Genomic DNA, 23,835 nt, shown 5'->3' on the forward strand with positions numbered 1-23,835 from the left:
GGTTGGCTTATGAGGAGACACTGAGTAGACTGGGACTATAGTCATTGCAGTTTAGAAGAATGAGGGGAGATCTTATAGAAACATACAAAACAATGAAGGGAATAGATAAGATTGAAGCAGGGAAGTTGTTTCCACTGGCGGGTGAAACCAGAACTAGGGGCCATGGCCTCAATAAGGGAAAGCAGATTTAGGACTGAGTTGAGGAGGAACTTCTTCACACAAAGGATTGTGAATCTGTGGATTCCCTGCCCAGTGAAGCAGTAGAGGCTACCTCATTGAATGTTTTTAAGACAAGGACAGTTGGATTCTTGAATAGTAAAGGAATTGAGGGTTAATGTGAGTGGGCGGTTAAGTGGATCACGAAGAGATCAACCATAATCTTATTGAATGGCGGAGCAGGTTCAAGGGGCCTGATGGCCTATTCTTGCCCCTAGTTCTTTAGTTCTAAATGGACAACCCCTTATTTTGAAACAGTAACTATAAGTTTTAGATGCCCCCACAAGAGGAAACATCCTTTTTACACCCATCCTGTCAAGTTCCCTCAGAATCTTCTATGTTTCAGTCAAGTTGCTTTTTATTTTTGTAAACTCCAGCAGATACACATATAGACTGTTCAACCTTTCTTCATAAAGCAACCTGCCTATTCCAGGTATTAATCTAGAAAACCTTCTCTGAACTGCTTTTTGTTTATTTATTAGTGTCACAAGTAGGTTCACGTTAACACTGCAATGAAGTTACTCTGAAAAATGCCCCAATATCCACACTCTGGCGCTTGTTCAGGTACACTGAGGGAGAATTTAGCATGGACAATGCACCTAACCAGCACGTCTTTTGGACTGTGGGAGGAAACCCATGTAGACGTGGGGAGACCGTGCAGATGCCACCTGGACAGTGACCCAAATCGGGAATCAAACCTAGGTCCCTGGTGCTGTAAGGCAGCAGTGTGAACCACTGTGCCACCCATGCTGCCGCCTAATGCATTTATGCTTCCTTAAATAAAGAGACCAATATTTTACACAGTACTCCAAATGTGGTCTAACCGATGCTCTGTATAACTGAAGCATAACCTCCCTACTCTTGTATTCAATTCCCTTTGCAATAAATGATAACATTGTATTAGAATGCAGAGAAATTAGCAAAGCTAACCTTGTGCAGTTCATGCTCTAGGACACAGACAGATCCCTCTGCATCTCAGTACAAAGCTTGTGACACTCATAAATAAACTTTAAACTTCATAAAGTCCTGCACAAGAGATTGTTAGCTAAGGTGGAAGCCCATGGAATTGAAGATAGATTCGTAGAATTCCTGCAGTGCAGAAGGAGGGCGTTCGACGCATCGTGTCTGCATCAACCACAATCGATCCAGGCTTTGTCCCTAAACTCCACATATTTACTCTATCAGTCCCACAGACACTAATTGACAATTTAGCATGTCCAATCCACCTAACACGCACATCTTTGGACTGTGGGAGGAAACTGAAGCACCTGGAGGAAACTCATGCAGACACAGGGAGAATGTGCAAACTCCACTCAGACACTGATCCAATCTGGGAATCGAACCCAGTTCCTTGGTGCTGTGAGGCCACAGTGCTGACCACTATGCCACCGTGCTGCCCCTGACATCATTAGAAAATTGGTTGAACAACAGGAAACGGATTTGTAGCAACGGGTAAGTATTCAAATTGGGAGGCTGTGACTGGTGATGTCCCACAAGGAGTTGTCTTGGGCCTCAATTATTTACAATATTCATTAATGACTTAGATATGGGGATGAAGTAGAAATGCTTTAAGTTTTTAGGTGTCCAGATCACCAACAACCTGTCCTGGTCCCCCAGTGCCGACACTATAGTTAAGAAAGTCCCCATCACCTCTACTTTGTCGGAGACTAAGGAAATTTGGCATGTCAGCTATGAATCTCATCAACATTTACCAATGCACCATAGAAAGCATCCTTTCTCGTTATATCACAGCTTGGTATGGCTCCTGCTCAGCCCAAGATCACAAGGAACTACAAAGGGTTGTGAATGTAGCCCAATCCATCAAACAAATCAGCCTCCCATCCGTTGACTCTGTCTACACTCCTTGCCGCCCTGGCAAAGCAGCCAGCATAATTAAGGACCCCACGGACCCCCAGACATTCTCTGTTCCACCTTTTTTCCATTAGGAGGAAGATACAAAAGTCTGAGGTCATGTATCAACCGACTCAAGAACAGCTTCTTCCCTGCTGCTGTCAAAGTTTTGGATGGGCTTACCTTGCATTAAGTTGATCTTTCTCTTCACCTTAGCTATGATGAGGGTGTAGGTGTAGAGGGGTGGAATGGTAGCACAGCGGTTAGCACTGCTGCTTCACAGCCTCAGGGACCCAGATTTGATTCCCTGACTTGGGTCACTGTGCGGAGTCTGCACCTTCTCCCCATGTCTGCCGGTTTTCTCCGGATGCTCCTGTTTCCTCCCACGTTCTGAAAGACGTGCTGGTTGGGTGCATTGACCCGAACAGGCGCCAGACTGTGCTGACGAGGGGAATTTCACAGTAACTTCATTGCGGTGTTAATGTAAGCCTTACTTGTGACTAATAAATAAACTTTTACTTTTGACTGTAACATTATGTTTTGCACTCTCTATGAACAGTATGCTTTGTGTGGGGTGCAAGAAACAATATTTTTCACTGTATGTTAATACATTGGACAATAATAAATCAAAATCAAATAATGGCATAAGAAGCCAAATATCCAAATTTGTGGATGACACAAAATTGGGCAGCGTTGTTGGTAGTGTTGAGGACAACATAAAACTGCAACAGGATATTGATTGGGCCAAGCTGTCGTAGATGGATTTTAACATAAAGCATGAGATTGTCCATTTTGGATCAAAAGGGATAGATTTTTTTAGAAGGCACACTGTTATATTCAGTGGCTATCCAAAGAGACTTGGGGGTTCAGGTAAATAGCTCCTTAAAATGCCACAAACAGGTGCAGAAAGTAGTCAAGAAGGCCATCAGAATGCTGGCCTTCACATCTTAAAAAAAACACTGGAGTGTAGGGATGCAGGTGTTATGCTGCAGTTGTACCAAACCCTTGTTAGACACAACTTAAGAGCAGGTATGGGCACCACACCTTAGCAAGGATGTTTTTGCCCTGAAGGGACTTCAAAGCAGGTTTATAAGAATGATACCTTCAGGGGTTTAGTTACAAGGAAAGACTAGACAAATTAGGCCTTTATTCTCTCGAATTCAAAAGTTGAGGGCTCTAAAACCAAGGGCCGTAATCTAAAAATTAGGGCTAAGCCATTCAGGAGAGATGTTACTTCTATGTGCAGAGAGCGGGGAAGGTTTGGAACATAAATGTTGGTGGATGCTGGTTCAGTTGTTAAGTTGAAGCCTGAGATGAACAAATTTTTTTATTTATTAGTGGCACAGTAAGGCTTACATTAACACTGCAACGAAGTTACTGTAAAAAATCCCCTTGTTACCGCACTCTGGCACCTGTTCAGGTACACTGAGGAAGAACTTAGCATGGCCAGTGTACTAACCAGCACGTCTTATGGACTGTGGGAGGAAACTGGAGCACCCAGAGGAAACCCACACAGACATGGGGAGAATGTACGGATCCATACAGACAGTGACTCAAGCTGGGAATTAAACCCAGGTCCCTGGCACTGTGGGGCAGCAGCACTAACCACTATGCCACCATGCTGCCCTGTGAGTAAGAGTATCAAGGGATATGGACCTAGGGCAGGTATATGGAGTTAGGCCACAGATCAGCCATGATCTTATTGAATAGTGGAGTGGGCTTGAGGGGCTGAATAGCCTATTCCTGTCCTATGTTCTTTCTAAACTGTACAATTCCCAGATAAGCATATACCTTTTATATTTTCTCCTAATATCATTATGTTTTGTGGACTCTTGTTTCAGGAGGGTTTTGTCAAGAATCTCGTCTGATTTAAATTTTTTTTGGGAATTAGTTTTTAGTGAAAGAAAGTGGATAGACTTGGATCCCTTGATCTCTTCTAGCTTTTGCTTTTAGCGAGAATATGAGAGCAAACTAGCCAGGAACATAAAAAACAGATTAAAGGACCTATTATTATATAACAAGGAAAAGAGAGTAAACAGTGGTCCTTCAGAAGCAGAGGCAGGAGGAATTACTGGAGAAATGAGGAAATGGCAGAGACAGTAAACAAATATTTTGTGTCTTGTCTTATCACATTAAAAGACACAAGTTAGATATCAGAAATAGAAGGCAAGCTAGGTGCTATGAAGGGTGTAGAAATTAATATCAGCAAAGAAAAAGAGCTGAAGGAATTGAGGGACTAAAATCTGACATGGCCTGGACCTACACCCTTCTGCTTTAAGAGATGGAATCATCTCTTAAATGATGATTTAAGAGATCATCATTAATCTATAGTACAGAAGGAGACCATTCGGTCCATTGAGTCTGTACTGACAACAGTCCCACCCAGGCCTTTTCCTTTAACCCCACAACAGCAGAGATAGTGGTTAGTGGTATATGCTAACTATGTTGTACCAAAACTCCCTGGATTCTGGATTTGTCCCAGCAGTTTGGAAATGAGCAAATATGACACGGCGAAGAGGGATAGAGAAAACAAGGAACAACAGGCCAGCTCGCCTGAAATCAGTTGTCAGGACAGTCTGGTATCTATTATTAAGGAAGCCATAACGATACACTTGGAAATCGTAGTAAGATCAGAGAAAGTCAATATAGTTTTAACCCCTGTAACCCCACGTATTTATCCTGCTGGCCCCCCGATATTAAGCGGCAATTTAGCATGGTCAATCAACGTAAACCACAGTTGTTGAACGGTGGGAGGAAACCAGAGCACCCGGAGGCAACCCACGCAGAAATGCCGAGAACATGCAAACTCAACACAGACAGCCACCTGAGGCCGGAATTGAACCCTGGTCAGTGGCGCTGTGAGGCAACAGTGCAAATACTTCCCTGTGGTGGGCAAAACTTTGATGTCCCCTTTGCTACCTTTGGAGTGGTGTAACTACAGGAGAATGGTTTTGTTGTGAATGCAGCTTCAATCCTGCATCATTCATTGGCACAATGTTTTGGAGTTCCACAATGATGTGGCATTTTATCTTCATACGTTGTTTCATTCTTTTACCCTTTTAGGTCACCATGCACCACTACTCACCCGAGCAGGCATACAACTCCTTGACTACTGCAGTCCTTGAGCGCTGAAGCCTCTGCCAAGAAATCTGCAAAAGCAGACCAGTTTTTCTTGGCCTCTGTTCTTTCTCCCCCCACTTCAAGGTGTGGCCCAATAGTCGTCTCTCCCCCCCGCCCCCCTCTCCCATTCCCCCCAATGAGCTATCTAAGTACTCTGGGTATTTGCAATGTGCAGCAAATTTTTGCTGTTAATCTTGTTTTGTCTGTGAAGTAGTAACCAGAGTGAACACCTCTTCTTCCAGGTATACCTAGAAAGGTTACTGACTTACGCTGAGATAGATATCTGTCCAAGTAACTGGAAACGAATTGTGCTGGGTGCCATCCTGCTTGCTTCCAAGGTCTGGGATGATCAGGCTGTCTGGAATGTGGACTATTGCCAGATCCTGAAAGACATGACAGTTGAGGATATGTAAGTATTTGAGGTTGGCCATTACTAAACCTGTTGAAGCTCAGTGCCCCGAACGCCTGAGCCTTTATCCTCCTCCCATATTACCAAATAAAAGTAGAAAACAGCTTCATGTTCTGCTAAGGAAGTGGTACAGGTACATGTTAAAATTCATACTGCAGTTTATTTAAGCTTTTTATATTTATTAGTGTCACAAGTAGGCTTGCAATAACACTGCAATGAGGTTCCTGTGAAACTCCCCTAATCGCCACACTCGGTTGCCTGTTTGGGTACACTGAGGGATAATTTAGCACGGCCAACGCACCTAACCAGTGCGCCTTTTGGACTGTAGGAAGAAACCGGAGGAAAACCATGTGGACACGGGGAGGATGTGCAGACTCCGCACAGACAGTGACCCAACCTGGGAATCGAACCCGAATCCCTGGCGCTGAGAGGCAGCAGTGCTAACTGCTGTGCCACCGTGCTGCCCAATGGTATCCGTAGCATCATCTAGCACAGAAGATCAGTCTGTTCATTTTTCCCTGTGCTAGATCTCTAAGAGCTATCAATTAGTTCCACAGCCCTGCTGATTTTTTCCATTTCAAATATATATCATTGAATCCCTACTGTACAGGAGGCCATTTGGCCCATCAAGTCTACACTGATGACAATCCCATGCCAGGCCATATCCCCGTAACCCCATATAGTTACCCTGTTAATCTCCCTGATGCTAAGGGGCAATTTAGCATGGCCAATCAACCTAACCCGCACATCTTTGGATATCCTGTTCCTAAGTAATATTGAATCGGCTTCCGCAAGAGACATTCCAGATCAGAACAACTAACTACCAGGTGCTGGAGTGTGCATTTGTCTTTTGTTTTTCAAGACCAACAGTCCATTTGGAGGTATGAAGTGATTTTTTTCAATGTTTAGGAAACAAATGGGACAAATGATCCTGGCTTGTTCTCAGGAAAATTCATGGGTCACGTTCGAGCCACAGCAAGGGAAACTTGTTGCACATCTTAGTGAGACACTGCAGCTTTATTTACTTGCTACACTTTTTAGATGCTCCCTCTTCAGACCTCTTTTTTTGTGATTATTGGAGTGAATGACAAGTGAATTAAAAAGAAGGTTGAGGCTGTCTTTCACATTAGAGCCTTTGTTCAGTCTCGCTCAAAATGGAAGCTCGCAAAAGATGAGAGTAAGTGGACGTTGTGGTTCATTTTCAGATAATTATTAAATAAAGCTCGTCAAGAGTTGTACAGCATCCATGGCCACAGAATGTCAAGGGCAGCAAAGTGCAGCACTCCTAGTATATGCTACCTATGTATTAGCCTGTTGCATAACGAAGAGCAGTTTCCTGTTAAAAGCCTTTCTATAATGCGCCTCTGCAGGTTCAAGGGCCCTCATCCTCTGACATGATAACAGCAGCATTCTGAGAGTCCATTTGTTGCCGTGGCGACTGCCCAAGGCCTTTGTATGTGTGTTTTTTCCCTCCCCAGTAAATCTCTGTTATCATCCCGGTGAAAGTGGTTCTGAATCATTTGCTGATAATGCACAACATATGAATCCTTTTCATCTGTTGTGGGGATACAAGAGTTCAGAAAGGAGAACTAAATCTCTCTCTCTCTCTCTCTCTCTTTTCCCCAGCCACCTCCCCCCCCACGCTGTCTAGTCTCTGCCCCTCGCTCTGTTTTCCCCCCTCCCCAGCTTGCCTCTCGCTCTGTTTCCCCCACCCGCCAGCTTGCTTCTCACTCTGTTTCTCTCCCTCTCTTTCCCCCCCCCCCCCTCCCTGTCCCTCATTCCTCATGCGTGCTCTCCCATCACCCTCCCCCTAGCATTTTTTTATTGGTTCAGTTTATGGGGTGAGGGATTGCCATGTGATGCTTAAGTCGAGGGAACCCAGTCATTGTCACCTCACTTTTGCACCTTGTGTAGACTCTAATCATAATTGCAAACCCACTCCTATCTAAGGCTGCTAATACAAAGCGGCCTGACTTGTTAATGACTAAAGTGTATTTATGTTTGCACTTCATTGATGAATGTCCTCCTGCATCAGTAGTGCGCAACAGAATGTGGTCCTTATTTGTCTCTGCTCCATAATTCAGAAGTCCACAGCGCAAACACGTTAGCTAACTCTGCAGGTTTACACATTAAATACCTGCCTTAAAAAGCCACATTGGTAGGCTGTGTTTTTGCGTTGGGATTTAGTTGGCTCTCTCGGGAATGGAACTGAAAAATCAGGATCAAACCCCAAAGCCTCATGCTGTAGTGTAAGAATGTCTACATTTCATAATTGGATCTGATGGCTCGTGTTTACGTTAGGATTATGGGAACACGAGTAGAACATGCAGTTCCTCAGGCCAGTCAGATTGTGCTGATCTGTATCTTGACTCTAGTTTCTGCCTCAATTCCATATCCCTTAACACCCTTACCTGACAAAGAATCTACCAATGTCAGTTTTGACGTTTTCATAACAGCTTTTCAGTGGGAGTGTTCTAAATTTCCTGTCCCCTTTCAGCAAAGCTGTGCCTCCTGGCATCATCCGTGAAAAGTCATGGTCTAACTTTGAACTTATTATCCCATGTTAGGTGGTTGTTGTTCTAATAATGTGTTGACAACTGGTAACAGGATCTACGGTCATGGGAAAGGGAGACACTTAGTTGAAATACTATTCACATAGCCTTATCTGGTAGACAAAGGGGAATCATAGAATCCCTGCAGTGCAGAAGGAGGCCATTCAACCCATCAAGTCTGAACTGACTACAATCCCATCCAGACCCTTTTCTCTGTAACCCCCACATATTTGTCCTGCCAATCCCCCTGACACGAAGGGACAACCAACCTAATCTGCACGTTTTTGGAGTGTGGGAGGAAACCGGAGCACCCGAAGAAAACCCACACAGATACAGAGAGAATGTGCAAATTCCACACAGACAGTGACAGGAGGCTGGAATTGAACCTGGGACTCTGGTGCTGTGAGGCAGCAGTGCTAACTATTGTGCCACTGAGCCATCCAATCGTGCTTGACAAATCTATTGGAGTTGTTCGAGGATGTAACTAATAGAGCTGATGAGGAGGAACCAGTAGATGTCATTTATTTGAACTTTTAGAAGGCTTTTGACAAAGTTCAACGTAAGAAATAGCATGTAAAATTAAAACCCAAGTGACTGGGGGTAGTGTATTGAGATGAATAGAAAACTGGTTGGCAGACAGGAAACAAAGTAGGAATAAAGAGGTCTTTTTCTGAATGGCAGGCAGTGACTAGTGGGGCACTGCAGGGATCAGTGTTGGGACCCCAGCTATTCATCCCTAATGATTTAGATGAGAGAAGTAAATTTGCAGACAACAAAAGTTGGTTGGGAGGGTGAGCTGTGAGGAAGATGCAGAGATGCTTCAGTGTGATTTGGACAAGTCGAGTGAGAGACAAATTCATGATCGGCAGGTGCAGTATAATTTGGATAAATGTGAGGTTATCCACTTTGGTAGCAAAAACAGGAAGGCAGATTACTATCTGGCCATAAATTAGGAGAGGGGAATGTGCAACAGGACTGAATGTCCTCGTACACCAGTCACTGAAGGTAAACATGCAGGTGCAGCAGGCAGTAAAAAAAAAGGCAAACCATATGTTGACCTTAATGGAGAGAGGATTCAAGTACAGGAGGAGGATGTCTTGATGCAATTATACCGGACCTCGGTGAGGCCATATCTGGAATATTGTGTACAGTTTTGTTGTCATTATCTGAGGAAGGATGTTCTTACTGTGGAAGGAGTGCAGAGAAGTTTTATCAGACTGATTCTTGGGATGGCAGGTCTGATGTATGAGAAGTGATTGAGTCGGTTAGAATTGCATTTGTTGGAAATCAGAAGAATGAGGGGGAATCTGATAGAAACCTAGAAAATTCTAACAGGGTAGCTGCAAGAAGGGTATTCCCGATGGTGGGGGTTATCAGAACCAGGAATCACAGTCTGAGGATACACGTTGGACTATTTAAGACAGGGATGAGGGGAAATTTCTTCACCCAGAGAATGGTCAGCCTATGGAATTCGCTACTACAGAACATAGTTGAGAGCAAAATATTGAATGTTTTCAAGAAACAGTTGGATATAGCACTTGAGGCAAAGGAGATCAGAGGATATGGGGGGGAGGCTATTGAGCTATCATCAAGTTGGATGATCAGCCATGAAGGGCCAAATGGCCTCCTGCTTTCATTTTCTAAAGCAAATTTCTTTATTCTCCCTTCCTTTCTCGAGGACAGGGATTTGTACTATGGTATAATTCCACAGGCAGCCACCATCCTCTAGCACCTCAAGTGACTATTTTTAATCTGGAAGTCCTGGATGGTGAATGTCAGAGGGTTATTTAGAGTTAGAAGCTCCTGTAGCATGAAAATTTGCAAACAGACTTGCAAATAATGTTGAGAGTTGTAATGGGTCATAACATACTACACAATGGTCTGGCTGTTAGCTACTGCTTATGTTCCAAGGTTACTGCACTGTCAAAGTCAGTTACACTTCTCATCCAGATTGTCACCTGTCTTCTGTCTTTATCAATTGGCTGTTTTTCTTTAATGAAAGGTTCTCATGGTGTTTTCCATCCCCCCCAACAGGAATGAGATGGAGAGACAGTTCCTAGAGCTGCTACAGTTTAACATTAATGTTCCTGCTAGTGTTTACGCCAAATATTACTTTGATCTGCGCTCTCTGGCAGATGACAACAATATGAATTTCCCCTTGGAGCCACTCAGCAAAGAGCGAGCACAGAAACTAGAGGTAATAGCTGTTTAGAAGTACAAACAAGTGTGTCTATACCGTGCCGTTCACAACCTCAATGTTCCCGCGCACTTTGTATTCAATTCAATACTTCTGAAGTGTAACATTGTTAAAATGTGGTGCACCCAGCTGGCACACAGCAAGATCCCACAAACTGTACTGAGGTAAAATTACATGTTAATCAGTGCACTGAGAGCCCACTACCCTTTGAAAATAGCCATGGGATTGGGTACATCCACCTGAGAAGACTTAAAATTTCACCCAAAAAACAGCTGTTGCCCGGGTACTGCATCCAGATTATATGCCCATGTCCCCGTGAGTTTGCCTGCTGTGGGGAGTGCTGCCAGTGTTGCTCACTGATGCAAAGCTTGCCCGACTGGAGGCTGCCACTGTGTCTGTGACCTACAGGGTGTATAACGGAAGCGTACAGATAACTTGGGCTGTTCACAGTCCCTACAGTGCAGAAGGAGGCCATTCAGCCCATCGAGTCTGCACTGACTCTCCAACAGAGCATCTCACCCAAGCCACATCCCCGTGACCCCACATAGTTACCCTGCTAATTCCCTTAACGTATACATCTTGAGACAGTAAGCGGCAATTTATCGTGGCTAATCCACCTAACCAGCACATCTTTGAACTGTGGGGGGGGGGAAACCGGAACACCTGGAGGAAACGCAAGCAGACACAGGGAGAAAGTGCAGACTCTGCACAGACAGCGACCTGAGCCGAGAATTGAACCCCAGTCCCTGGTGTTGTGAGGCAGCTGTGCTAACCACATGCAACCCTAAATGTTCTTAAATGAAGTCACACTGTCGTCATTCCTTATCTCCTTGGATGTGATGGTTGATTTGCAATGTTCTCCAGGCCTCGACTAATTCCACATTTACGAAATGCAACCTTCCATTTGCCTCCTTAATTAACAACACACTCCTAGTGACTGCCGTGATCTTCTGCCAGCTCTCCCACTTTGCACCTTCTGCATCCTAACTTGCACCAAATCCCATTCGCTTTCCTCAGCGGCCTCCACACGTTCTCTGTCTGCAGAATTGATCAACTGTCCAAAGTGAAATAGCATAATGCTTGCAGAATAACTTTTATATATGCAGTACCTTCTCCTAAACAAAATGTTCCATGAGTTCAGTAGAGTTTGTCCCACTGCAGTCCAGAAGTTTCTACTGGTGCATCAGGGCAGTCAGTATATTGTGCGCACATTGGAAACGCCACGCATTTTGGTTTAAGAGTAACTAAGTCCGTGAGGCTCGGCTCTGCTAACAGGACATTAGGGATGTTATATGGTCTGCAGGACTTGGTGCCTTGTCTGTCTTGTTGGTATTGTGCAGTGAGAGAAATAACATTAGTAAATCAATAAAAGCATAAAGAAGTGCAGGTAACCTCCGGCACTCCTGTTGGAAAACAATGAGGGTAACATAGGAGGTGGTGGGAGCAGGCATGATAGCAGCATCTAGACGAATACATGAATAGGATGGGAATGAAAGGATACAAACTCCGTAAGTGCATATGGTTTTAGTTTAGGCAGGCATCATGATCAGTGCAGACTTGGAGGGCCGAAGGGCCTGTTCCTGTGCTTTACTGTTCTTTCTTTGTAAAAGGTGGAATATTAAAGGAGTGGTGAGTGAACAGGGCGGGGAACAAGTTGCCCCCTTTGGTGGGGGCAGTCCAGAATAAACAACACTGGACCATTCAGGGGTAATATCAGGACAACACAAAGGAAATCTATAATTCCTTCCCGACCCCCATCCCCAGAAAAGTTTCTTGATTTAGGGGCTATGGAAAATCTCAAACTTGAGGTTTTTAGCACAAAGAACACAGCACGGGAAACAGGCCCTTTGGCCCAACAAGCCCGCACCGCCGTTTTAACATTGAGTGCCCTCCTCTACCCATGACCTTTGTCTACACCTATTGGGGAAGATTGGGGGAAGACTAATTTAGGGACAATTTGTTACACCAATCAGCCTAAGACCACGTTTTTGGGATGTGGGAGGAAACTGGAGCACTCGGAGAAAACCCATGCAACCACGGGGACAACGCGCAAACTCCCACAGACACTGGGACACTTAGTTAAGGGCATTAACAGTTATACGATCAGGATGGATGAATTCAGTTTAGATACTGAACAACCCTGATCTAATTGAATAGTGAATCAGCTCAAGGAACTTTAGGGCTGTAGGTCTGTAATGTGGCACTGGGAGGCATGTTATAATACCACAGTGTTCTCCCTTGTAGTGCCTTTTATTCCCTTCTTTCTTTCCTCTTCCCCACACAACACATCTTTTTAAAAACATTAACCAATTTTTGCAAAGGGTGGATCTTTAATTTTAATGATTTACTTGCTGCAAGCTAACATGGGATGAATCAGTGCCTTATTCTTCCACCAGAGAGACCTATTTGCTATTGAAAAGCATCTGGCTAGGAAATGATGCCTCTAGGAAGGATGGGAATGGAGGGGGGGGGGTGAGGGGCTGAAGGAAGAGGGGGTGGGGGGTGAGCGGCTGAGGGGGGGGTTGGTGAGGGGCTGAGGAGGGTGAGGGCAGGGGGGTGAGGGGCTGAAGGATGGGAGGGGGGTCTGGAGGGTGCGCGGGGAGCAGGAGAAGTTGGCTTGCAACATTCTCTAAACTGTCGCGTTGGGTGCTACAACTCTATTCGGAATTTCCCATTCTCCAAAGGTGGGAGTCAAGGGGACGTTTCCATTAACCAGATCTCCAAGCAATCCTAAGACCATTGAGCAACAAATTATTCCAATGGCAGTGTTCGTGGCTATGTTAACTCTTGGGTGATGGATATTGCATGGCATGAGGCGATATGGAGAAAGAAAGGGGCTTAACAATATGGATTGGCAGATAGGGGAGAGCAATAAGTGAAGTTAAGAAGAAGTAAGGACCAGGCAATAATTCCTTTGCTTTCTTTTCCTCCACCAGGCAATCTCCAGGTTGTGTGAGGACAAGTACAAAGACATGAGCAAAGCTGCTATAAGGCGATCACTCAGTGCTGGCAATTTGATAGGAATTAGTCGTTCTAATGCCATCCTCTCCTAGACAGGAGACTTGATCTCATCGGCATGTATTGCACCAGCAGATAAAGAGTCTTCCAGTTGGGGCAACTGAATCCTTCGACAGCTGAATACCAAGTCGCAGCTCTTGGCACTGAAGAGCACACTTAAGAGATTAACATTAAATGTTGTCCGCCTGGCTTCAATGCCTTTTAGGAGAAGGGAGAGAAAATATTTTGACACTACACTGACACAGCAGGACGCAACTTGCAGCGTGGAGATTTTTTTTATGCTTACTGTGTAGGCCTATAACTGAGAAGTTCCTCAAGCTTTTATTTTAATTTGTTCTAATTTTAAGAAATAACATCCAAAACAAATTGAAATCATGTTGCGTGGACTCTGCAGGTAGGTTAGGACAATGGCAGCCAGTGGGAGAATAAAATGGCATCATAATTGGCGCAAATTACTGACCATGTGCACTGTGCAAGTTTAACAAACATCAAAGCTCTCCATGTGTGAAGATTTCTTTTAGCTGTGGGGTGGACTTAACCTGCAAGCATTCGTAGATAATTCTGCGATGTAGGCTTTAAGGTTGAAGTCAATTTCTCTTTTAACCCCCCACCTGTCCCACCATCCATCCCAGTAAATATTCTTTTCCACCTCAATGTTTGGGCATTATCTACATCGTTACCCGGTAGGCTGGGCAGGTATAAGACAACAACCTGCACTTAATTAGCACCTTTAGTGTCTTGGCACTTCACTGGGCCATTTTCAAACCAAATTCGACACTGAGCCACCTTCAATATTAGGACGGGTAACCAAAAAACTTGTCAAAGAGTTAGTTTTTGAGGAGAGTTGTAAAGGAGGGTAGATAAGTGGAGGTATTCGGGGTTGGAATTTTGAACTTAGGGTCTATGCAACTGAGTTATGATGTGCATCTACCTATACATGCATCTCTCAGTTGTAATCTAGCGCTCCCAACAATGGTCCGAAAGGAGAATGCTGGAAATCTGAAATACTCAGCAAGCCCAGCAGCACCTGCAGAGAGGAAAACCAAATTCAAGTTGAAGGCGTTATGTTGATGTGTCCATCAGTTCAGACTTATCATCTTGAAGATAACAGTATTACCTCAGATGTAGGGCTCTTACTGGGTAATAAGCCCGAATTAAAACTGTACTGCCAGTCTACAGTGCAGGAGCACATGTCCCAAAGAAACTATGGGTTTCAAACTGCAGTGTTTTTAATGTTTGAATTTCTCTTCTGTTCTAGGCTGATCTGAATAAGTTATTGGGGGCTAGGTTTGGGGGAGGGAAGGGGAAGGTTTGGGGTATTTGGTGGGTAGGTCTGTGAGCACGATGGAGTGTCTTAAGTCCTGAGGGCTGTCCAACTCCACACCTGGGTCACTCAGCTGTTGTAAGTATCCACTCTAGTGTTCTCACTCCACTCAGGGGCCCCTGCTAATCATCAAATTGCAATCTTAATTTGTGACGTTGCCTCATTCTCTGGACAGATACATGACCCTACTCACGGGGTGTGACCGCTTGTCAGCAAATTATGTGGGATTTTGCCCAACAGATTTGTGCTGGTGTTTATCCATCCTCCTACCCTGCTTCAGTTCACCTGAACAAAATATCCTTCATTCCTTCCTCTCACATCTACATATCTAACCTCCCCTTTTGCATCTATGCAAGACATCTCAAACAGAGGTGGGGGTTCCACATTCTACCTCTTTTGGGTGAAAAATGTTTCCCCTCAGTTTCCCGCTGAATCTGTTAGTTGTCTCTTGAGTTAATGGCCCCCAGTTACGAACCATCCCCACACATCAAACTCTTTCATAATCTTGAAAGAAATCTATCAACTTCTGTTGCAACTGAAACCTCTCTTACAGTTTACCATGGAAACATGACTTCTTTCAGACTGTTGGACTTTAAACTGGTTGTTGAGAGACGTTTTACTGTTTTCTCTGACTGTAGTTACCCAGTTGGTACAGCCACGACACATGGTAGAAGTAAACCTCTTTATGGCTACTCTAACATGTTTGTCTCTCTTCACCAAGAGGAGCCAATTTTTAACACTGCTTACAATTATTCCCCCCCCCCCCCCCCCCCCCCCCGAATATAAGCGGTTTGATTTATTTTCATTTTCTTCCATCGCTGTGCAAGTGAATTTCCCACTTTTTTTTCCAACCAGTAAAATGCAGCATCTTTGATCCTAATGGGGCATGAGGTGGTTCTGGGAGTGATATGGTACAGGGCAGATTGATAGGGCAAAGTCATCAAAATGTAGGTTTTAAAAGTATAAATCTCTGAATCCCATTTAAAACAAATTTGAGTTGTTTGTTCATCGTATACCAAAGGCCCTGCCAATAAACTGTTGAAACTAGGCTTGAGTTTTATTGCTGGTTATAACCGTTCCTTCCTCACCCTCCCGGCCCAGTTTGCCCAGGTTAGGTTGTACAGTGCACAGGCTTTATGGTGCTTAACTTTTTATAACATAAACAAGATGCAGAAAAAGCAACAGCAGTGTTTAAACAACAAGCAAAAACCCTCCCTTCTCAGGCCCAGTGAGACCAAGTCAAAGTTGAAATACTCTCTCTCCATCTTTAAACTAAACAGGAAATCTTATGAAATGTCTTTGTGGAAGTTTATATATTTTAAATCTTCATTGTTACTTTAAAACGTGAGGGAGAAGCAGTGAAGATTTGCATGTGCAAATCAACTACTGTAAAATGGCAAGTCTGTGCGGGAGAGAAAATGGTACTTTCAAAGTGAAATACCAGCAACTTTCCCTTCCTTTTTGAGGGGTAGCTCCCTGTGAGACAGTTCTTCAGCAGAGTCCAGTAAACCTCCATTTGATTAAGGAGGGAGTGAAGTGTATCTACCCTCCAACGCCACGGTGAGCAGAGGTTGTCCAGAGCATGTTTGCCAACTAGAAATGGGGGTTGCCCTATTTGTTTCTAGATCTACAAATCCAGCTGGGTGTTTCACTTGAGGCCAGCGGGCAGGTAGATGCTGACTGGCACACACAAGGGAAGCAAAAGGTGGAGTCAGCTACAGTGAAGGTTGTCAATTGGGAAGATTTCATTTTCTCCTGGTTTGTGGATAAAAGCTGCCACCCGTAGAAATTCCATCAACTAATTAAGCCGACATCTTCAAAGGTAGCAATGGGGTGGCAAAAGGGTTTATACTGTGGGTGGCACGGTAGCACAGTGGTTAGCACTGCTGCTTCACAGCTCCAGGGACCTGGGTTTGATTCCTGGCTTGGGTCACTGTGCGGAGTTTGCATTCTCCTCGTGTTTGCATGGGTTTCCTCCCACAGTCCAAAAATGTGCGGGTTAGGTTGATTGGCCATGCTAAAAATTGCCCTTAGTGTCCTGAAACGCACAGGTTGCAGGGATTAGTGGGTAAATATGTAGGGATATTGGGGTAGGGACTGGGTGGCATTGCGGTCGGTGCAGACTCGATGGGCCAAATGGCCCCTCCCTATACTGTAGGGTTTCTATTTGACTGGTGCCTCACAGTGCCAAGGACCTGGGCTCGATTCCCAACTCGTGGAGTTTGCACGTTCTCCCCTTGTCTGCCTGGGTGCTCCGGTTTCCTCCCACAGTCCACAGATGTGTGGGTTACATTGACAGGCCATGCAAGATTGACCCTACTTGGCAAGGGGGGTTAATATGTGGGGTTACAGGGATAGGGTCTGGGTGGAATTGTTTGCGGTGCAGGCTCGATGGGCCGAATGGCCTGCTCCTGCACTGTAGGGATTCTATGACGCTCCATTGAACTCTGAAACACGAACGGTATACACAATATAATGGGGAGAATACACTGATTTACTTCATTAATAGTAATTAATGTACAACTGGAATATTTGCACAGCGTAGTGTGGCTGAATTGGAGGTGGTGCACTTTGCAGCCCTGCTGAATGAATGAACATTAGATTCCCTGAGGTTGACCCAATATTAGGTTGAAGAACAGGAGTTGCAGAAATGCAATGCTCTTAGACAAAAACCAGTGCAAGTTGCTGTCACTTGAGAGTGACCACTGTTGTGTAAGGAACTAGTTGACACATCTGAGTAGGATAGTATCTAGACTTGATAGTTGTCCTTCCTCCAGCCTTCACCACTGAACATCCTTTGTGGCAGGTAGACTAACAAGTGCCAACAGTGTTGGTCGAAGCAGGCAAACTAAAGCTGGATTTAATACTAAACAACTGAGTGTGTGAAGATGGGGCCACTCCTGAACTTTATCGTTTAACTGGTGGGAATGGGAGGACCAACTCCCAGCAGCATGAGGTGATATGGGAACAGTTGACGTGTTGCACCTGACGTATTTCTGCTGAGTTTGACGAAATGCCTGTGATGGAGCTGCACGTCAAAAAAGAAATGCTGAAATCTTGGGACAATTTTCCCAGTTGTTTGTGGGTAACTGGAAATGCCTGATAATTTGGCTCTGCTTGGCCATTTCAACACCTGCTTTTTGTGTAGGTGGGTGAGATTTGGACTCTTATCATGTTGGATTCTGCTTAAGTGAAGCCTCCATGGATTTGGTCACCATCACTTGCTCTTTCAGCATCTTTTTTTCAAGGTTTCCGCAAATATTGTGGTGCCAGCCACTGTGTTTATACGCCTTCAACGTAGTAAAATTTCCCAGTAACAATATCAGACAAAATTTGACACAGAGCCTGGTGAGATTTTAGACCAGCTGAGAGGTTTTAAGGAGCACCTTAAAGGAAGTGGGGCAGGTGGAGAGGCTGAGAGCAACTGGAGAGATTGACAAAGGTTAATGTGTCATGTTTGGAGTTTGAACAATGTAAAGGGGATTTTCTCTGTTCCTTCCAGTATAATAGTGTAATCTGAGTCAACATTTTATGTACCTAACAGCCTTCCTTTCTTCCATGCTGGCCAGGTAGGGGCTAGTTTGTCAATAATGTTGTCCATACCTTTGTCCTAACATAGGACCCCAGTGGGCATAACTCACAGGAGAATTAATCTTTTAGTGTCTGCGTTGATCCTTGTAATGTATTGGATTATTTTTAGATCAGTTGCATGTGAAAATGAGGATGGGAACAGGTTTGTTAGCAAATAAAATCTGCAGCAACGTCCTACTGATAGGATCCAAGGCATATCTTAGTGCACCATTCACATGGTAGGGAACATGCTCAAACCTTATTGGTGAGGGATTTTAGGCAGGTTGCATGAAAGATGTGCCACCACTTTAAAATGTTGTAACAAACGCTTTAGCATAACGTGGATTCTGCGGATAAAGTAGAATACTTGTCATTTTTAGTTTAGTTCAAAATCTCCCTTTTGTGTCCCCTCCCTTCACGAGCAGCAGGCTGGAACGGTGATGTGAGGCATTTGTGGAATGTTTGTGGAAGTCCAACCATGTGCAGGTTAGGTGGGTTGGCCATGCTAAATAACCCTTTGGTTTCCAAAGATACGCAGATTAGGTGAATTGGCCATGCTAAATTGCCCCTTAGTGTCCAGAGATGTACAGATTAGGTGGATTGGCCATGCTAGTGTCCAAAGATGTGTAGGTTAGGGTGGATAGGTAGTGGTAATGCATGGAACTACAAGAATAGGGCAGAGGGTGCTGTGTTCTTTCAGAGGGTTGGTGTAGACTTGATGGGCTGAATGGCTGCCTCCTGCACTGTAGGGATTCTGTGAAATGCTTCTATGAAACATGTCTCATTGGTACCTTCTAGATTCTAAAACTGAATGGGGTGTAGTCAGTTTTCCCAACTCTTCCTAGGAAGAGCACTTTCCCAAGAGGTCACCGTTTTTTGTTTGTCATGGGTCCAGTACCTTGCCTGAAATGCATGAGTATTTCATAGAATCTTAACACTGAGTAGTTGCCCATGGGGATACTGCAGTGAAGCTCCCAATTCTGGTGTCAACCAGTGTGCACATCACTACCCTTTACAGTACAAATTATCACTAGCAACCGGGGGTAGATAGTCTTGCCTGTTCATCTGCACAAAGGATGCCGTGATTAACCAATGTGCACCCATGCAAGCAGGGTTTCCAACTCTGTATGTACTTCTGGAGGTGTCACCACATGACCTCTAACTCGCCCCCATACTCCTTCCATTGGTCACCCAGCATGCCTAGCCAATCTCATGGTGTATTACCTATACACACCACTTGGAAAGCAAAATCTCTCTGCTTTACCTAACTGGATATTTCCTGATTGTAAGTCAAACTGCACTTTTTCTAATATTTTTATTAGTAATAAGTGTTGAAAGATTTTTTTAAAGAAACTGTTGAATGCCCTTTTCCATGGGCTGCTTTGAAAACATCCTGGAGAATTAAAAACCCTGATTGAGAAACAGCACAGACTAGGAATCTAACCCAGTTTAGATTCACATCATGGCTCTGTAAACACCCAAGCATGCCTTTATCTGCTAGGAAATCAGAATAAGGTGATGGGGGAAATAATCTTCTGTCTTTTCCAATCTTCACTGGCTGACTATGTTACAACTTACAAACCAATGTCAAATAGGGTTGCCAATGGTGATGACATCTATTTGTGGAGATTTCATCATATGACTTGTGACTATCATGGCCTTCCTATGCCAGTTGGAAAGCAAAAAGACTGATTACCCTTCCCCCATTGGATGATGCTTAGCTATCAATTAAACCATCTTTATTTCCCATTTCAAATATTTCTATATTTGCTAAATTGAAATGTTCAAAGAAAATGACATGGAAACTATCTTTTTTTTTAAGGATCCGATGATTTTTCTCCAGGGTTGCAGACTACAGTTCGATTCTTGGAGACTCCAGGCCAATCCTGGATGGTTCACAACCTTAATGGCAAAATTGGATTTCTAAATCTTAACCATACATTTTAAAATGCTTCTCACTTAAATTCTTGGAATTGGCAAGTATGATGCATTGTCTTGGGTTTGGTTAGAGTAGCTTTTCTTCGTTGCACTGAGATGAAAATCTGCAGTCTGCCCTAATGACCTTTTCACATCTGACTGAGAGCCTTCAGAATCTGTGCTTACTATAGTTTCAATATCACACTGCCCTGTTCACTACTACCTCTAAAACAACTTTCTCCCCAGAGTTCCTCCTATTACATCACCATTTCAAAGAAAGAAGAGTACAGCACAGGAACAGTCCCTTCAGCCCTCCAAGCCTGTGCCGATCATGATGCACTTACAAGAGTCCTTATCCTTCCATTTCCATTCTATTCATGTATTTGTCTAGATGTCTCTTAAATGCTGCTATCGTGCCTGCTCCCACCACCTCCTATGTTACCTTCAGATGTTTTCCAATTGGGGTGCCGGATGTTTGTTGATCTGTACTATTGACTTACTAATGTTATTTTTCTTACTGCACAATACCAACAATGAGAGAGACCAGGCACCAAGTCCTGCAGACCATATAACATCCTTAATGTCGTATTAACACAGCCAAGTCTCACGGACTTAGTTATCCTTGAGCCAAAATGTGTGACATTCGCAATGTGCACACAATATACCAACTGCCCTGATGCACATGATCCTGACTGAAAGCCTGCCTCCCTCTGATCTCTTTTACTGCAGATTTAACTTCCTGATTTTTCCAAAATCTTGAGTGCAGTCTGGATTTTGGGACCTAGTAATTCTAAGCAGAATGCTGGAGTGCTAACTTACTTACCCTCTTATGCCCTCGTTTGCTTATTGCGTGAGCTGAATGGTACCTGCACTTTGTGATCTGACCTGTTACTTATACATTATGCACCAATTACCCTCAAAAAAAATTTAAAGACGTCTCTGTTTTAGTCACTATGACCCTTTCCTTCTCCCAAATACTTACATCATCAATGTTTCCTTATTGTGTTGGCTAACCACCACAAGTTGAAATCTTTCTGCTTAGCCTTGGAATCCAGTTGGTTCAAACCACAGGAAGCTGCTGCAATGATGTTTCTTACTTGGCATTTTGTAAATGCTCTAAACATGCATGAAAAGGTGGAGGGTAAAAGGTGCAGATTTTGTATTGGTTTATACATCCCATCTACCTCCGTTAATGCTTGGCTAGACATAACACTGTAAACATTCGGGCACCAACTGTACCACCTCTTGCACCGAACTGGACAGGTCCATTGTCGAACTATCCTACAATGTATAAATGGCATTATAATACAGATTTTATAAGGATGACTATTATCAGCATGTTTTCTTGACCTGGAAGGCTGGTAGTCACAATAATTGGATAAATTGAATGATTGATTGAACATTGCAGTGCCATGAGGAAATAGCTGGGAGAGTGGGGCAAATTAGGCAGCTCTCTCAAAGACCCTACACAGGCACAATAGGCTGAATAGGCTCCTTGTGTGTTGTATCAACCCAGAGGCAGCCACTAATGTGCACAGGTGTTTGAACACTATCTAGAATATTTGAGTGTTGAAATATTGCTCCTGGGCTGGTCAAGTCAGTTAAAAGATGCATGAGAGTGAGCCTTGGGTAATCTTTTAAATTTCCTTTGTTCCAACGATAAGGTGCTGGATCCCTTTCCAGGCATGATGGCCTGGCTTTCTGTGTGTGTGTATGTGCATGCATGTTGGTTCACGGGTGTTTGAAGCCATTCCTACTTGTCCATGGATAGACTATGGGCCAGTGCAGGTGTTGTAATACTGACCTGTCTGAATCCTGGTGCGTGCTCGTTGTCCTACTGGTGCACACCAGAAAAATAATCCAACAGTTGCCGAACTGAGAGATCACATAAAGTGATCACAAAGTCCACAAACGATGATCCAAGAACCAAATGGAAAGAAATGACTAAATCTTGTCCCTCGCTGTTAGCATGGCTGAGTTTTGCTTCAGGGATGTTGCGGTTTAATAATCCTCTCAGTCCTTTCACAAACAACATCCTTCAACAATGCATGAGCCCAACATATTCATTGAGCTGGTTTATTCGTGATGTATATCTGGTCTTACTGTGCCCAGCTCATAGACTGGTTGCCATTTAAATTTACCCTCAATTTTCAGCTGTTATTTTGGTAGAAAACAATCTGGGCAAACTCCTTGTGTTTAGGGCCAACTTTTCCTAGTTAGTGGATGGATATCACTGGTGTTGATAAAGCAATCAATCTGTTTGCCTTCTCAAGTGGTTGGGGGGTTGGTGTGTAAGTCTGTGTGTAAAAGATACTCAGAGGTATATGTGAATCCTCCTTCAGTACCAAAATATCTTTCAACATGGTCCAAATGTTCCAGACGCTCCTCTGTTAACGTTTGATATTTTAAATTCCCCCAAAATATTTATTGCAGTTTCCCAGTGGTAGATGCTTCCGTGTTGGAGAAAGCGTATGAGGGGGAGTTTAGCAGAGTTACGAGAAGGCTGCGGAACCATGAAATGGAGCAAATCTAATTGATATCTTTGGTTGTCGCACCAAAATGGCTACTGCCATCTATTCTAAGGTTATTGTTTGTTAGGTCACTTGATGATGGAGCCTGTGGTTAGGAAAGGTACACAGCTAGAGTTGTCAACTCTAATTGAACATTATTCTGGAGATTTCATAACATGCTGTATCCAGCCGAACAGCCATCGTTCCTGTCTGCAATACACGCACAACTAACAGGCAGGTCTTTCTAAAACAAAAAGTTTAGAGAGCAGACATTTTGAAACCCCTTTTCTTCTGGGCTATTGATATCGGTGGTGGTGTAGTGGTTAGCACTGCTGCCTCACCACACCAGGGACCCAGGTTCAATTCCCAGCTTTTGTCACTGTCTGTGTGGAGTCTGCACGCTCGTCCTGTGTCTGTGGGTTTCCTCCAGGTGCTCCGGTTTCCTCCCACAGTCCGAAAGACGTGCTGGTTAGGGCGCATTAGCTAAATTCTCCATCAGTGTACTCGAACAGGTGCTGGACTGCGGTGACTAGGGGATTTTCACAGTAACTTCATTGCAGTGTTAATGTAAGTCTAACTTGTGACGCTAATTAATAAAATTTAAAAAAAACATAATTCCTAGAAACTCCAGGGTAAATCTGGAACTGACAACCCTATGTGCAGCGAGAATTAATATACTAATCGTACAGTGGAGGATGAGCTGTGGAGGGGGCAGGTGCGGGCAGCAGAGAAGGGGTGCCAACTACTGCACCCTCAACCAAACTGCTTGGATACTGCTGCCATAACTCAGTTCGATCAACTCATGAAATCTTGGTCGCTGCCTGCTGCGATTCGAGTAGAATTTCTATATCCTATGTGTGACTTAAAAATAATATATGCATATTTTTTGATGTAATATATATATAAAGTTATGGTAGAATAATATATACTTGCAAATTATGGTTTGTAACTAATGCAAGAACTTTTTTTTATAAAAGATAGTTTTAAAGAAAAAAACTTTATAATTGAACTTTTTTGTAACAAGGATGGAGTGGTTGTGGCAATGGCCAATTTTGTAATATCCCAGGCTCTGCTACTAATACAGAATAGATAATAGAAAGAAGAGAGAGGAAAATAAAGCTGTAAAGAGCTGAAATATTAGTCTTTTACTA

The 23,835-nt window shown here is 43.8% G+C and overlaps 1 protein-coding gene across 1 annotated transcript in view; it reads left to right on the top strand.

Annotated features, from left to right (window-relative positions):
* Positions 1-23,819, top strand: part of ccnyl1 (cyclin Y-like 1) — a 78,047-nt gene extending 54,228 nt beyond the window's left edge. Inside the window, exons 8-10 of the mRNA XM_080198596.1 lie at positions 5,430-5,596; positions 10,183-10,345; positions 13,282-23,819. Of these exons, the coding sequence (XP_080054722.1) occupies positions 5,430-5,596; positions 10,183-10,345; positions 13,282-13,398 (447 nt within the window). The 3' untranslated portion in view covers positions 13,399-23,819. The remainder of the gene's footprint in view (positions 1-5,429; positions 5,597-10,182; positions 10,346-13,281) is intronic.
* The last annotated feature ends 16 nt before the right edge of the window (positions 23,820-23,835 follow it).

Source organism: Carcharhinus amblyrhynchos, chromosome 11, assembly GCF_965287045.1.
Source record: "Carcharhinus amblyrhynchos chromosome 11, sCarAmb.v2.hapA, whole genome shotgun sequence".
NCBI classification, from domain to species: Eukaryota; Metazoa; Chordata; class Chondrichthyes; order Carcharhiniformes; family Carcharhinidae; genus Carcharhinus; species Carcharhinus amblyrhynchos.